This window comes from Copidosoma floridanum, unplaced genomic scaffold (genome assembly GCF_036245765.1).
Source record: "Copidosoma floridanum isolate Cflo_tuat_1 unplaced genomic scaffold, Cflo_Japanese_pri ptg000008l, whole genome shotgun sequence".
Classification (NCBI taxonomy): domain Eukaryota; kingdom Metazoa; phylum Arthropoda; class Insecta; order Hymenoptera; family Encyrtidae; genus Copidosoma; species Copidosoma floridanum.
This window is the reverse complement of record NW_028321885.1, coordinates 9360266-9377674: the sequence shown is the minus strand read 5'-3', so window position 1 is coordinate 9377674 and position 17409 is coordinate 9360266. Positions and strand designations below refer to the sequence as shown.

Here is a 17409-nt window from a genome sequence, read left to right as displayed (position 1 = left end):
TTGATCGAGAGCGAGTAATTGATGTAAAAACCATGGCCAAGAAAATGTTTTGTGAAAAATGCAAGGATAAATTAGGCTTGTGTGATATCCAAGGAGAAGTCGTTCAAGGCTTGGGTTCAATTTTTGATGTTGAATGTTCTAAATGCAATCACGTAACGAAAATTCATTCAAGTGAAAAGTACGTCAATCCTGTAACTGGAATAAGTTCCTTTGCAATAAACACTAAACTATCACTTGGTAAGTTTTCTATCACATATCAGCATTCAAATTATTTCAGAATAAAAGATGATAAATTTTTCATCTTGCAGGAGCTTTGAATTCTGGGTTAGGGACAACTAAGACAAACAAACTTCTTAAAACAATTGGTTTACCTGGAGTTAATGACAAAACTTTCAAAGTACATGAGCGTCTGGTGGGACCAGTCATTGAAGAAGTTGCCAGGGAGTCTTGCATCGAAGCCGTGACCGTCGAAAAGGAATTGACAGAAAAAAATGTAGAGGATTTAAAATTGTGCCTGTAAGTTTTTTTTTGTGTACCTGCGCGTACTCTCCAAAACCAAATTATAGCGCAAACAATATTTCGAAGCACTATTAGAATTAGTGATATATACTTACCAGTTTGAAATAGTGTACTAGCAATCTTTCAAAGTGATTAACAACAATAGTGTTTTATAGAGTACAAACAGTTATCGTACGTTTCCTACCGCTAGGAAAATATTTTTATACAGACAATTTTTAATGCCGGAACCGATTTATTTATTTTAAAATTCATAATTATTTTTTATAGAGTTTTTTATATACAATTGATCAAACTGTGACAGTGATTTTTTTGTTGAGAAGTGCTTTTTTATGTATGTACGCAAAGGTGTGAGTGTGCATATGAGTGATTGCGTGTTTTTATGCAAATATATATGTATGTGACTAAATATGTACATGTATTATCACCGCTTGAGGCGATTGTATTTTTTTTGGAATCAATTTTTACTTAGAGTATTCTCTTATTGAATTTATGTTGATGATGGACTTATACTTTTATATTCATGATTTGTATGTACTAAACTTTTTGTTACTCTGAATATGTGTTTTTATTTTTCCTATCAATTTCCATCACTTTTAGTCCACCTCACCTTCAAGACGGGTTCATTCTGACTACTAAACAAGCGGAAAACAGCGAAGAAAAAAGAATTACCAGGCTTTTCGCAAGCTATGACATGGGCTGGAGTCAGAGGTCGACAGGTCATCGATACGACAGCTTGAATGGTTTTTGTACTCTTGTAGGATATATGACTGATAAGGTTCTTGATTTTTGCACCAAAAATAGAAAATGTAGGACTTGTGATATTAATACTAAGAATGGAGTACAAATAGAGCACGACTGCAGACTGAATCACTATGGCACAGCAAAATCTATGGAGGCTGAAGGCGCAGTTCAGCTCATAGCAAACAGTTCAATTCTAAAAAATGCTGGCGCTGAAATAGGTGTTTATATTGGTGACAACGACAGTTCTGTAGAATCTGCTCTTCATGAAAATTTAGACTATACTATTGTAAAGCAATGTGATATCAACCATTCGAAAAAGGGCGTAAGTAATATGTTATACAAGATGCGAGAAAACAAAAGTATTGACGTTGATCACGAGTTAACTCATGATACTATTGCTTTTTTAAAAAATTCTTTTGCTACCGTGATAAAAAAAAATAAAAATAATAAGGCCGCTATTGAACAGGATTTAAGAAATTTGCCAAACCATGTTTTTGATAATCATGATGATTGTGGAGGTTTTTGTAAATATAGAGAAGACATAGAAAACTATGATAATAGTAGGCACTTAAAAAATCCGATTCTGTTCAAACATATTAATAAATTGTTTTTCGATTTAGCAAATAGTGCATGTAAATTTGTACTCGCCGCCTCATCTAATACCAATGAAAGTATTAATAATACAATGGCTAGCTACTGCCCTAAGGCAAATTCTTATTCTACATCGGAATCGGCGGATTACAGATTTGCATGCGCTGTTGCCCATAAAAATTTAGGTGCGGATTACGTTCTAAAAGTGTGTGAAAAATTGAATCTTACGTATAGAAAACCAATGATAAATTATTGCGCATATGCCAAAAAAAAAGCAATTAAAAGACTGAATCGAGAATCTCAGCCTCGCATAAAAGCTCTTAGGAAGCATAACAGTTTGAAAAAACAACAACTGAGAAATCAAAAAGAAAAAAAATCCAATGATACTTACTCTTCCGACATGACGCTTTTAGACACTCCTATTAACTCCAGTCAAATTACTCGTCAAATAGTAAATCATTTAAGTTACAATACCGACAATTTTGCGTATATCTTTTTCGATTTGGAGACTGGAGGCTTCTCTCCGCAAAAAGATATTCTTCAGATAGCCATGAAAAGCGAAACAAAATTATTATCCGTTTATCTCACACCAGTTAAGAATATCGATCCAAAGTCAACTGCAGTGACAGGTTTATCTAAAAACGGAAGACAACTATTTTTGCATGGTAAGCCACTTTCAACACTTCCTCATAAGCAAGCTGCATTGAGAGTTCTGGAGTTTTTACAAAGTTTTGGTAAGAATGTAATTATGATAGCACATAAATGTGATTTTGACTCTAATCGCATTGTAAGATTTTTCCAAAGTTTGTCTCTCTTAAGCTCATTTGAAACGCTTGTTTTGGGATTTGTAGACACTTTACCTCTTTTTAGAAAACATTTTCCGAATAGGAAAAATCATAAGCTTTCAGATCTCGGAAAAGACTTATTGACATTGTCTGTTGAAAACGCTCATAATGCAATAGTTGATATTGATTTATTAGAAAAATTAACCGCTACATATCTTTCATGGGATGATATTTCAACGAACGTGTTTTCCGTAAAAGATGTTCTTGCGAAAATTCAAAGAATTTCTGATGAAAAAATGTATTCGCCAACTTTTTCCCCCATGTCGTCTATCATTCCCAAAACAGTGATTAAAAATCTAAGTCAAAATAAAGTAGATTTTAATATTATTGTTGATAAATTTATGGAAGGTAATGATGGTTTAAGATCGTTTCTAATAAATGGGCAAAGCCCTTTAATCAAAAGAGCTATCAGTGTAAATAAAATATTTGAATTTTTAAATGACTTGACAAGTCTCATACAGCATGGGATGTCAGATAAGTAGGATGATTTCTAAGATGAGTGATTCAAACTATGAGCATGTGATTTTGTAATGTGCAAAAAAATTGTATCTTAAGAAGAAATAATAAATTTGAAATTAAAAAAAAAAATAAATAGCGTGTTATTAACATTTATTGTTTTTTATGGGAAGGGGTGGGCGTTCTGTACATACACTCACGCACACACGTAAGCTTGTATTTTATGCGTGAATGCATAAATATCTACAATAATATTGAGATATTTACTGATCAACATCCTGGAACATTTTGAATTTCCCGCCACTTGCAACGTTGCCGTTGCGTTTCGGTCGAGCTTTTATTTAATTTTTTATTTATAAACGAATCAGACGATCGTCGCAAAACTTGGTATACATCAAATTAATAACATTATCTGTAACATATAAAAAAATTGGCCAAATTCACTGGCCCAATTTGCTTAAAACTGTGATTTAGTCAGTTCTCCCATAAGCGACAGTGTTAAAATGACTTAACTTTGAAATTCAATATCTCGAAAACGAAACAGAGGAACCTCTTTAAATTTTGACTGGTTTATTGTAACAACAATAAAAACGTCTGGTCAAAATTTCAGAAAAATTCGTTGGAAAATTCAATCACTACCAAACGTCCTTAAGGTTAAGTTAAACACGACTCTACAATATGTAAAGTAATTAAAGAAGCTTGTAATATTATGCTGCAATATTAACTGAGAAAACTTTTCACATGGTTTTCAATATCTGAAGGCGTTTGTGGTAAGTCTATTTGTAAATAACTCATAAAAATTTTTATTGAAGATTTAAAACAAGATAAACAAAATAATGCTTTATTACATTTAAATGAAATCTTCGAATTTAAAGGAAATACATGTTAAGATTATGGATTACTAGAGCTAAATGAAACAGTAAAATCTGAAAATATTGAGGACATTAAGACTGTTATTGATTTAGAAACAAATTTTAAGGATTTATTTGCTAATTGAAATAGAGATCAAAAAGTAATTTTGAATGAAATTATCAACAAGGACACAAAATTATATTTTATTAATGGTCCAAGAGGTTCTGGAAAAACATTTTTATACAAAACATAAATTTTTTTTGTTTGAACAGGAATTGCTTTAATTTTATTAATTACAGGAATGACAAGTCATAGAAAATTTTGATTACCATTAGATGTAAATAACATTGCAAGTTCTTTCTTAGAATACAAAGCTGTTTAAAAAAAAAGTACGAAAAGTAAATGTAATTATTTGGGACGAAGCTTCAAGGATCTCTCAAAAGCTTTGGAAATAGTAGATAAGACTTTGAAAGATTTATGTGATAACAATATTCCATTTGGTGAAAAATTATTTATTTTAGGAGGCGATTTTAGACAAAGTGATAAAGCACGAGTGTAAAAGTTTTATAACTAGTGAAACTATAATATATTCATGTCTATGGAAACAGTGAAAATTATGAAATTGAAAAGTAATATGCGGTGTACAGGTTAATTATTTTCATTTATGTTAATGGACATTGGAAATGGAAAAATAAAGTCTTTCAAAATTCCACAGGGATGGAAAACTGATGATGTTTCCGAAAAAATGTATGGAAATAGAATAAATTGTTGCCTATACAAAGTAATTCTAACAACTCATAACAAACTTTTGTACATTTTAAATAATAAAATTTTGAGTTTTATTGAAGCAAAAGAACATACTTAATCTATTATAGATAATGCAAAATATAAGGTAGTGATCACACTGATAAAAGTATAAACATAAATTTTTCTGGAGAAACTCTAAATAATATACTTGAAGGATTACAGCCACATGTTTTAAATTTTAAAGTAGATGCTATTGTTACGTTGATAAGAAACTTGAGTATATTTGATGAATTGTGCAATGGTATTAGACAACGTCTAACGTAACAAAATTATTTAAATATATTTCAGAAGGAGAAATAGTTACTGGTGAAAAATCTGGTAATAAAGTTTTCATTCCAAGGACTACATCTCGAATCGTGACATGAGCGCCACTGTACTTCCTTATTCTTGATGTACGAAAAATTTACATCCGAAATCCTGAAGTAAAATTTTTCGTACGTGCGCGATTCGGATGCGAGGTCGAGAGTACATATGTGAAAATATGTATTCCACCAGTGCGTATGCATACATACCGACCAGCGGATAGTGTATAGAACGTTGACGTGTCCTTTGATAATTATTATTTTAACAATTTGTATGCGTTTAAAATAAGTAGCTGTTGAAGAAAACCATGACAGACCAGTTTGTCTCAACAATTCTGAAAAACTGGAAGTGTGAGGACTTGATGCAATGTTTGAAAGGTAAGGTATTTTGATGTATACAGTAAGTGTACTTAACCTTCAATTTTAAAAACCAAGTTGTGTGAAATTTAGGGTGTTAAATGTTTACAGACACTTTTTCCCCTTGTGATAAGAATAAGTGTACAGTACTACATGGCTTATATGTTGGAAATGCTCTGACAAGTTTCAGAACAACTAGTTCACAATTTGGATGGTGTGACTGTTTTTGCCAATTATCTATGTTAGCTGCAGAGTAGCTATAATTAATTATAAATACTGCAGCTAATTCACAAAATGAATATTCCAAATAATTTTCAGATCTTTATTTAAATTTATGGTTTTAATTTTTTCTTTGTGGCGAGCACAATTCTAAATATTATTACAGTATTTTTATTAATACATCTGTAAATCAAATCCTAATTCATAAACATGAAAATATAAATATTAAAAGCACCAGCAGTATCATCTTGCACATTGTATATGTCTGATACAGTGGTAGGTGTAATAAATTTTTAAAAAGTATTCAATCACTTGTGTTTGATTGCTTCTGCAAGAAGATAACATGTATCGTTGCATGTGCAAGTGGTACAGGATGCCACTGTACATACTCACAACTATGTGATTAGACACACGCTACTGTAAATATGTGATCCTGCCATTTGAAAAATATTGTAAATCTTTGAGTTTAAATTATTCAACATGAATGAAAAAATTTTTTTGTTTCGAAGCGTATACGTAGCATGAAAATAAGATAAAATAGTTTCTTTTGTACATAATATTGTTTTAAAAGTTATTTCTTGCCACACGCTAGCAACCGCACAACATTTTAAATGATTTTTATTTTTTTACAATCTATTTTTATACTTAAATTTCAATAATATTATTTTTTTTTAGTATTAAATGTTGATGAAGATTCCTTCACAACTTCAACTGAAAGCCAGATGTCAAGCTTTGTACCTAAGAATCATCCCAAAAAAGATTATTTTTTACAGAAGTTTAAGGGCTTCAACTCAATTGCTTTAATTCAGTATTCTTATAATCTACGAGAAGAATCTATGGTGCACACAAAAGTAGTTAACGGAATACCTTACGGTATAATTTCTGATTTTGGGGAAAATATTACCGATGAAAATATTTTAACAAGTGTAAATTGAATAAAAAAGTAATGCCTAATTTATTAAATACATCTATAAGTTGAGATAATTTCGATTATACAAATGCAAGTGTTGATCAAAGATTAAAAGATGAAGACACGGAAAATTATGGATGCTCTCAGAAGATCGAAAGATTAAAATGTGTCGATAAGTATTACTCCCAAAATAAATTTTTTTATTGTATTCTATCTTATAGTTAAAAAAAATTAATGCATGAATTTTAATATTCTACTCTCAAAATGTGTAATAAATGTATAAACGTAATACCTGGATATTTTTAAAATGTAAGTGGGAAGTACTGCAATTTTTTTTATTAGTATTAACGTACAATATAAAAAGATAAAAATATGCTTTTACTTCAAATTTTCACAAAATTGTTTAATAAAGTGTTGATTTTGTACCGTGACAATCAGGATATACAATTTTTTTATTTTAAATGGTGTTTAAAATGATGTCATGCCACTCTTACGTTCATTCACATTTTAAAAACTCTGATAACTTTTTTCAGTACTTCAAAAATATTAATTTATTATTAATGATGGTCGCAAATTATCTTATGGTGTGGAAACAGTTATTATTTTTTTTTTTCCTTACATATATCCTTCTTCTTATTTTTCTTTACGCATGTGCGAATTGATACAATAATTTTTTTAGTTGCACGCAATAAAGATGTGTATAAGATATTGGGAAATACCAACCATCACGTTGGTCAAATAATTTTGTACCACTATGTTGAGACTCAAAAAGTTCTAAGACAAGAACTGGGCAAAATTCTGATTTCGTTAGAAATGAAAAAAAGTGTGAAATCATCGAAACCTTACAAGTAAACAGTTGACATGTTAACACAAAATTAAATTAAACGTTTTGAGTAACATTCCTTCGTTACCATTATTAGTTGCTATAAACAATATAAACTGCATTCATAAGATCAGAAAAAAAGAGTCAAGTAAATAGAAATTGTCAAATACTTTATGGAAAGCGAAATTTCATCTACTCCATTTTTTCACTGTCACTTACCATGTATAATACATAAATTTTTTAGTCGTTTTTTTTAAATTATTTTTTTTATTTTAAACTTTTTTCACTATGTCTAATTAAGATATTAAAAACATGTCAGAGTTAAAATTTATAACAGATTGAATTTAAGTAGTGACTTTTCAATAGAGTACTACGAATTCAGAACATTTCTCGGATACAGCATCGGTATTCTAGATCTCAAAAAAGCGAGAGAAAAAAATCCTTGCTTAACAGTCACAAAAGAAGGTAATTTAAAGTGTAATTTAGAATTATTTTTTTGTAGAAAAAATATTTTCTAGCTAAATAAACTTTTAAGCATGATATATTTTTTTCAATTTTACTTTATGAATTTTTTATTTTTGTGTAAGGTTGTAAGTTATTACAATTATCGTTGAGTTTTTCTGTATGACTAATAGTGGAATGTATGTAATAAAGAACAAAAATCAATACAAACTGATTTAAAAGAATCTTCATTTCTTTTTTCATTCAATTTAAATTTAAAAGTTTTAAAATTTGTTCAGTTTTTTATAAGGATTCCGTTAAAATTATTAATTGTTGATTCACTACATGTCTAACGTTCACATACGCACATAAATTATGGGAAAAAAGGGATTAGCAAGTATATAGTCAGCCGAATAAAAAACCTGTATGAAGAAATGAAGGTCAGGAACAGAGTAGGGGAAGAACTAACAGACGAATTCTGGGTGACAAAAGGTTTAAGACAGGGGTGTTTACTGAGTTCTATTTTATTCTATGTATACATTGCGGACTTGGAAGATGATTTCAGAGATAGGAACGTGGGGAGAGTAATGATTGGGAGGAATAGAATATGGTCATTAACTTATGCACATGATAAGGTATAACTTGCAAACAACAGAGAGGTTATGATTGATATGATGGGTATATTGAAAAGGTTTGCAAAGAAAAGGAAACTGATCGTAAGCGAGGAAAAATCAAAAATATTAGTTTTTAATAAAGCTAATAATAGCAAGAAAGAAGTGTGGAAATGGGACAAACAGGAGCTGGAAGAAGTAAAAAAGTTTAAGTACCTGGGTTTTAACTTTACTAGAGTAGGAAACTACAAAGATCATATAAATGAATTAAAAGGAAAAGGGATAGTGGCTGCAAAGAAAACATGGAGTTTGGGGGAAAGAAAATTTCGATGAAAAGGGGCAAAAGAATTAGAAAAAGTACAGATGGATTATTTTAGATAGGTTCTTAAACAAGACTTCTGCACTCCAAGGTATGTAATAATGAGGGAATTGGGCATAAATTCATTGGATTTGCAATGGAGCATGAGAGCATTAAATTATGTAGAGAAGATTTTCAATCAGAGTGAGGACAGACTTACAAAATTGTGCCTGGTAGAGGGGTTGAAAAAGGATACAAAGTTAAAAACGAGTATGGAAAGAGAACAATTTTTGAATAGCCTGGGATTAAGCGGGGTGGAGATAGAAAAAATAAGAGATAAAGAGGAAAATGTTAGTAGGTTAGTGTTGCAAAGACAAAAGGATATCGAAATGCAAAAGGTTGACAGTAAAATATATGCTTCCAATTACAATAAGATTGATAAGAAAGTGGAGACGTTAGGATTACCGATGTGTTTAAAAAGGTTCCAAAAACAAACATGTATTAGCGTAATTTCAAGGACACGGTGTGGCAATTTAGAAACAAGAAATAAAAATTGGTTAAAAGAAGAGGATAAAGCTTGTGTATTATGTAAAAAAGGGGAGGGAAATTGGGAACATATGTTGGGAAAATGCGAAAACCTAAATGTAGAGTAGGTACCTAAAGGTATGAATTTACAAAAGAAAATTTACTGGCTACTAAATGAAAATGCAAATAAAGCGGCGTTTAAGATTCTAAAAGCAATAAATAAAGGGATGGATTCAGGAAAGAGGGGAAAAGAGGGAAGAGGGGGGGGGAAGAAAGATGAATAAAATTGAGTATGTAAATATCGAAATTCGGCAAGCAAAAGTGTATTATAGGTCATATAAGTATAAGATGTATGTTCAGAAGTAAGTCTGACTGCGGTCATAAGAATATAAGGTCATGCGAGTACCTGTCAACAAGAGATACCAAAGTTACCAAAAGTAAAAGTTACCAAACCTTTAGAGTTAAGTGTTATTAGTACTAAAGGAGATGTCATGTAAAAGTATGGCGACTAGGATAACAAAGTTAAGTGTAGCAATGCAGTTTGTAGTCTTAAGATGATTTTGTAAAACTTGGTATTGTAATTATTTCATAGATATGTATGCAAGTCCGTTTTCCAAGCCTAACTAATGGCTAAAAACTAAGAAATAATAATAAAAAATACGCACATATGTCATTAAGGGAGTTGGGTCGCTCCCGCGGGAAGGTGAAGGGGAGCACGTGTATGTTCATAAGGCACCGTGCTAAAGTCTGCTGTACTAACCTAGCCTAAAAAGATCCGCCCTTTTAATTACGGAAAATGCATTTGTGTTCGACTCGCCAGTTCTCGTTAACGTTTAAATAAAATACTTCAAAAAAATTACAGAATATTCTTCAAGGTATCTCGTTTCTTATGGTATTAATCAAATAGCCTAAATACTTTCTCTATGAGAGATAAAGAATAAGGAGTAAACGGTATAGTCAATCTGATCTTCTTTTAATAAAATTGTGCTATAAATTTTCGAAATTAGAGGTTTACATGGTATATCATTAAAGTATAAGGTCTCGTAAAGGCCTATACCAAGTTTGAGATCATAATTTTGAGTAGAACGGCTTCTAGAAGTGATTTTGTGAAAAGCTAACGCGTCACGTAAAAAGTCGAGCTGACAGCAAACAGTGTACTCAGTGCGTCCTTGTCTGCCACATGAATGAAGCATACAAGCAGGAAACGAATTTGTTTACGTTTGTGCAAATATCTCCATAACTGCAGACGCGATTTTATTGAAACTTTGCACGTATACGAATGAAGTTGTCATAAATAACATATCAGTTTTTCAAAACGTTCTCATCGCTGTGTCAAGAGTAATAGGTATTTTTTTACAACCTTTTTGATAACTTACATTTGAGCCCATGTTAAAGACGACGAAAAAGAGACACTTCATGAATTTTTTTCTCGAAATCTGTAGACGCGATTGTGCTCAAATTTAGTGACTACATCCACGCAATGTTTCTTTACAACATATGTTTTTTTAAAAATATTTTCATCATTATGTGAAATGCAACCCAACTCCCTTAACAAAAACAAAAAGTTTTTTCAGCGTTACTGAACATTTTTTTTTTCTTTTTTTTTGCCAAAATCTCTTTAATTGATTTCTTAAAAGAATACAGCTTATGTATTGTATTAATAGTGAGCCACCTTGGAATGTAAAATTTTTGCATAAGTAATTTGATGACATTGATAAAATTGATAACATTAGATAACATTATTTGTGCACTTATGTAACTAAGAATGCGTATACTTTGTTAAATATTAATCATGCTTTATTTGTTGCACAACTAACTGTATGCGAACATGCAGTTTGTAACTCTCTGCTATATTTTACAGTAACAAAACTAAAAGTTGATACTTCAATTTTTCAAATTTAAGACTTAGAAAACTGTGATGTGGATCATGCTTTTAATTGAAAAGTGGCGAGAGAGATTTACTTTACGTTACGGAAAAGACTCTGCTTATAAAGAGCCTACAGATTTCTTCGACGAGTTTCAAATATTGACTACGTCTCTTGCTCCTGAGGTGGTAAATTTAAGTTAAAATTTTTTACATAATTTGTATAACTACCAAACATATCTATTTTTTATTGATGTATTTCCCTTATAACTGTGAATATCACAATATGGTTGTAAACGATGGAGTATTGATGAATAAATGTCAATTCAAATTTTCAGGTTAAACAAGATAGTAAATTTGAAATGTGGAGAAAAAGAACCACACTATAATTCTTTTGATTTGCGAATAGTAACGTACGTAATGAGTAAATGTGACGGTAATTCAAAAGAACCACCTGTTAAAAAAAAAGACTGCAGTTGACAACGTAAGTTTAAAATCAGTCGAATCTATTTTCGTGAAAACGGACTTTACACGACTAAATGAAATTTATAAAAAGTATTTTATAACGGATTTGAATATTTCACGTAAGTATAATATATTAATAATTTCGTTCATGATATTTGTTACTGTTTATTAAGAAGATTATAATTTTAAGTTACAGCACTGAAAATTAGTAAAAAACCAGGAAACGGATGAAGCATACATTTTACACCTCGAAATCGCTTCTTTATTGTTGCCTAGTTTAATCAAGTACTTTTCTAAAGAAAAGCCAAAAATTCCGTAGAAACCATCTTCAATCGAAATAACGATATCATGCATTACTATCAGAAAAGTAAGTTTTATTGCATGCATCGATTATTTCGAGCTTTTTTATTGTTAAGTCCAGTACAGAGAATACTTAATATTTTTTTGTAATGGCCAATTTGTCAAGACGTTGTCAATAAAAATGTTAATCATGCTTCCTGCTGAAAAATAATGTAGTAAAGTAATTTATAAGCCTTTAAATAATCTATCTTTATGTTTTTCGAAAAAGAATACGAGAAATACTTTTAACAAACCTCTTAAGGAAACTTTGCGTCCATGAATAACTTGCAGTTTTTAGGGCGAAAAAGTGCAATTTTTTATTTGTAGACACTTTTTGCCTCGTAAATCACTTGTCTACCCGTGTGCACAAAGTGATTAGAATGGCGCAAAGCAGCAGTTGACTTTTTGCTCATGGTAAGAAAAAAATATGATGTGTGAATAGAGCATCACAGAAACGTGTCTATCCAGAGAACAACCTGCTATTTACTGTAACTCATAAACCAAAAATAGGATTGGCTTAAAAATTGGTAAAAATATTTTTATTTCAGTCTACAAGAACATCTTATAAATTTTACGTCAGCAGAATGATTATAAACAACAACATTTGATAAATAATGATGCCTGAAAATTTAGAAATCCGCAATTTTATCGAATAATTAACCATAACTTTTTTTACAAAAATACAATTGCCTCCACATTTTGTCTATTCTATTCTAAGAAGCATACAATCATCTAAAATTATTTGTAAGTCGGCAGAAAGTTAATATATTTTATTATTAAATAAACAATCAGACGCGACCAGCGATGAAACGAAATATTTGACCAACTATTTACTGTAACTCATAAACCAAAAATAGGATTGGCTTAAAAATTGGTGCAAGTATTTTTATATAAGTCTCCAACAACATCTAATAAATTTGAAGTCAGCAGAATAATTATAAACAACATTATTTGATAAATAATCATGCCTGAAAACTTAAAAATCCGTAATTTTATCGAATAAGTAATCTTAACTTTTTTTTCAAAAATACAACCGCCTCCAAATTTTGTCTACTTCATTCTGGAAAGCATAAAATTATCTTAAATAATTTGTAAGTCGGCAAAAAGTAATACCTTTGGTTATTAAATAAACAATCAGACGCGACCAGCGACAAAACGAACTATTTGACCAATAATTTACAGTAACACATACACCAAAAATAAGATTGGCTTTAAAATTAGTACTTATATTCTTATTTAAGTCTTCAACAACATCTAATAAATTTTACGTCGGCAGAATGATTATAAACAACAACATTTGATAAATAATCATGCCTAAAAACTTAAAAATCCGTAATTTTATAGAACAGTTAACCATAACTTTTTTTACAAAAATACAATTGCCTCCAAATTTTGTCGACTTCATTCTAAGAAGCATACAATCATCTGAAATAATTTGTAAGTAGGCAGAAGGTTGAGAACTTTTAGTATTAAATACACAATCAGACGCAACCAGCGACGATACGAAATATTTGCCCAACTATAAACTGTAACTCCTGAACCAAAAGTAGGATTAGCTTAAAAATTGGTACAAAGATTCTTATTTAAGTCAACAACGACAACCAATAACTTTTACGTCGGCAGAATAATTATAAACAACAATATTCAAAAATTAATCATGCTTAAAAACTTAACAATCCGTAATTTTATCAAATAATTAACCATAACTTTTTTAACAAAAATACAATTGCCTCCAAATTTTGTCGAACATTTGGTCAAATATTTCGTTCCATTGGTGGTCGCGTCCGATTGTTTATTTAATAATAAAAGTTATCAACTGTCTGCCGACTTCCAAATTATTTAATATGATTGTCTGCTATTCAATGAAGTAGACAAAATTTGGTTGCAATTGTATTTTTGTAAAAAATGTTATGGTCAATTATTCGATAACATTACGGATAGTTAATTTTTAAAGGATAATTAATTTTTAAATATTCTTGTTTATAATCATTCTGCCGACGTAAAATTTGTTAGTTTTTGTTGTAAACTTGAATAAAAATATTTTTACTAATTTTCAAGACAATCCTATTTTTGGTTTGTGATTTACAGTAAATAAATGGTCAAATATTTCGTTTCGTCGGTGGTCGCGTCTGATTGTTTATTTAATAAGAAAAGATATTAACTTTCTGCCGACTTACAAATTATTTGAGATGATTGTCTGCTATTTAGAATGAAGTAGACAAAATTTGGTGGCAATTGTATTTTTGTAAAAAAAGTTATGGTTAATTGTTCGATAAAATTACGGATTTTTAAGTTTCCAAGCATGATTATTTATCAAATGCTGTGGTTTGTAATTATTCTGCTGACGTAAAATTTATAAGATGTTCTTGTAGACTTAAATCAAAATATTTGTACTAATTTTCAACCCAATCCTATTTTCGGTTTATGAGTTACAGTAAATAGCAGATAGTTCTCTGGATAGACACGTCTCCTGGTATTCCGCTGGGTATGTTATCGGTTAAAATAAATTTTTTATTGGTGACACTCGTCACTTCTGGAGGTTTAGGGTAAAAGTAGACCTAGGTCACTTGCCCATTGGAGATGAGTGTCATTGGTAACCGGGGTACCCAGCTGAGCGACTATCATCTACATTCTCCATGCAGCTCGATGAACTGCCGGTAAACGAAGACAGAAATTACCAAGACTTTTTGGCCTATTACAACCACACTTATTCAATTCTGTTGCAGGTGGCTTCAATTTTATGTCTACGCCACCTAGCGGATCCTACTGAACCAATTAACCAAAGTGAAAAGCTGGCGTATTTTTGCAAGACTTTGAGCTTATTTATTGCTATTGATATTAAATTTTTTAAGATAAAAGCCATACCCAAACCATCTAGGAAGTTTCAAAAATCGGTATGCAAAATTTTAGCAAAATCGGTTTTGTAGTTTTCTCGGTTAGCGATTACAACCGTTTTAGCGACTTTGCTTTATATATTAGTAAGATAACTGATTTATGTTATGTATCTGTCAAATTTTATTTAATTCTCAAATTGAATTGTTCATACATAACATCAAATAATCTATAAGCCTTCTAACCTTGCTAATCTAATGAAAACATCACTTTATTCCTCATCTGGGATGGATCCGTCAATGATCCGATATCCGGAGATCTAGTTAACTGAATCCATTAATGATCCGAAACGTTTCACAAAACTGATGCGGACTGAATCCATATATAGAGCCAACCCTGAAGATCATTTATGTTCGGGTTGGATGGCTCCAAAACCTCGTCCCCCGCGCTCATTAAGTCGAAAAATTTTGTATACACCATACGTACGGTGTAAGACCGTGACCACACGTGCGAGAGGTTATGTGATTGGCACGAGTGCATCAATCGCGTTCCCCGTGCACCAGTATCGCAATGTACTAATTCGAAAGCTTTTAACTTATTACAATCGTTAAAAGAGAAAAAAAACACTCATTTCCTTTATAGCGACTGTCTAATTTTTCCCCCAATTGGCTATCTATATCAATAGTCATGTGACCTTTTAGGATCCCAGTTGTAGCAGACACTTGTCGCATTTTGAAGAGACTTGCAAACTTTTAATTGACTGTATGTTCAAGCTAAGGTAAGTTCTCAGTACTGGTCATTAAATTTTAAATTAAGAATACTTCTATACACTTTTTTTGTGTTCCATATACTTATAACTTCAGTAAAAGAATACAAAATGTAACTATAAAATTTATTGTTTTCCACGTCAATGTTAGAGAAACATAGCTTCAGCTTCTATTTCTGTTAAAAATGTGTTCAAATGACTCTGAAATTGGCTCTAATAATATTTATTTTGCATCTCAAAGAATTATTACGAAATTTTGTCAATTTTTAAGCTTGAATATAAATTAAATTTGGTACTTAAGTATTGGAGAGCATATGAAAAAAGGTATGTTTGCTTTCTCAACATTATACATATTTTTAGTAAAGTAAATGTGTGACAATTTCATGTGAATATTGAATACATCCCACTATTCTAATGGTGTTCAATGTCGGATGTTCTGAAATTGAGCTTTAATACTTCAATTATTAACTTATTTTACTCCTTTTCAACTTAGAGGTAAATTAGAAATAGTGTTTAAAAATTATTAGAGGATTGTTATTTTTCTCGTTTTTCAATAACTGTTCAGGATTCAAAAGCTAATCTAGGTTGAGAATGAAAGAAGCAAAAACTAAAAAAGTAGTTGTACATAAATTTTCATCAGAACTCTGACATAGGCAGTAAAATACAATCTCATTCTTAATCCGTGCATTTAATGAACTACTAGTGGCTGATGCATACTTAGCACTTTAAAATGTAATGTCACTGTTATTTCATGCTATTGTCATAAATAACTATGATATCCTAAAAAATATTCTAACTAATACTCAAACAAGTGTATATGAAGTTTAGGATTAAATAATTAAAAACATCTTAGACTTACAAAGCATCATTACTAAAATTTGGTGATTTAGGAGGTTCTAGTTGATGTAATTGACTATACAAAACATCAAAACAAAAAAATCCCATTTCTGGCAAAACTATTGAATTGTTTGTTTTTTGTTTTTTGGTTCCACAGTTTGAAGCCATTATTACAACCACCGACTGTTTATATCACTTAGAGGAATTAAAACTGTTAGTTATACCAAAATGGTTCAGAATATCTAATTAAATTTTATTTCAAAGTGTTTTGTATAGTAAAAATAAACTATAGAAATTTGATGCATGTAGTTAAACAAAAAGTAGTTAGGACGTTTAGCTACTTGTGTTAATGACATTGTTAATTTCGATTAGTCAACAGTTCAATTTGACATTCATCGGGGACTTTTTCCGTAACTTCTACTCCACGACACGGCTGTACGATGGTTGTACGCTTCACGCACAGACTACTTATGCCTTCGGCCGCGGTTACATGAGGCGGAAATAACCAGCGGAACGTCACTCACAGCTAGTGGTGGGTAGGTAACTTACTTAGTTTCGTACATGTAAGATACCTGTAAGTTACCTGGATCAGTTTCTGACATTGAACATGTCGTTTTACAAGAAAACGGGTCGGTGACAACTTGCCCAAAACTAGACTGGTAATTTTTTGCCATGAGGTTGCCACTTGCCACGCCACTCACTAGTTTCTAAAGATTGGAACAGCCAAAATACATAGAGGGACACTCTACCTATAAAACATAATCGCATGAGAATCTTGCGTGTGCCAATAGCTAGCGCTACGTGTAAGACATTGAAAATAGCTACAATATTGGCTGTACACTGTACATCCTATTTTCTGTCAGTAAAAATCATTCAAATAAATAGCTACAACAAAGTTTGCATACGCAGTGACGCATAACAAAATTTTATATTTTATCAAGATTAAGGATGTGTCTCGCTTATTCAGCTATAACTGCGCACATAGTGGCATATTGTATAGGTATATATA

General features: G+C 30.9%; 1 protein-coding gene across 1 annotated transcript in view; it reads right to left on the bottom strand.

Annotated features, from left to right (window-relative positions):
- Window positions 1-17065, bottom strand: part of LOC106647629 (uncharacterized protein CG5902) — a 278297-nt gene extending 261232 nt beyond the window's left edge. The window contains exon 1 of the mRNA XM_014364130.2: window positions 16423-17065. Coding sequence (XP_014219616.2) covers window positions 16423-16568 — 146 coding nt within the window. The 5' untranslated portion in view covers window positions 16569-17065. The remainder of the gene's footprint in view (window positions 1-16422) is intronic.
- Between the last annotated feature and the right edge of the window lie 344 nt (window positions 17066-17409).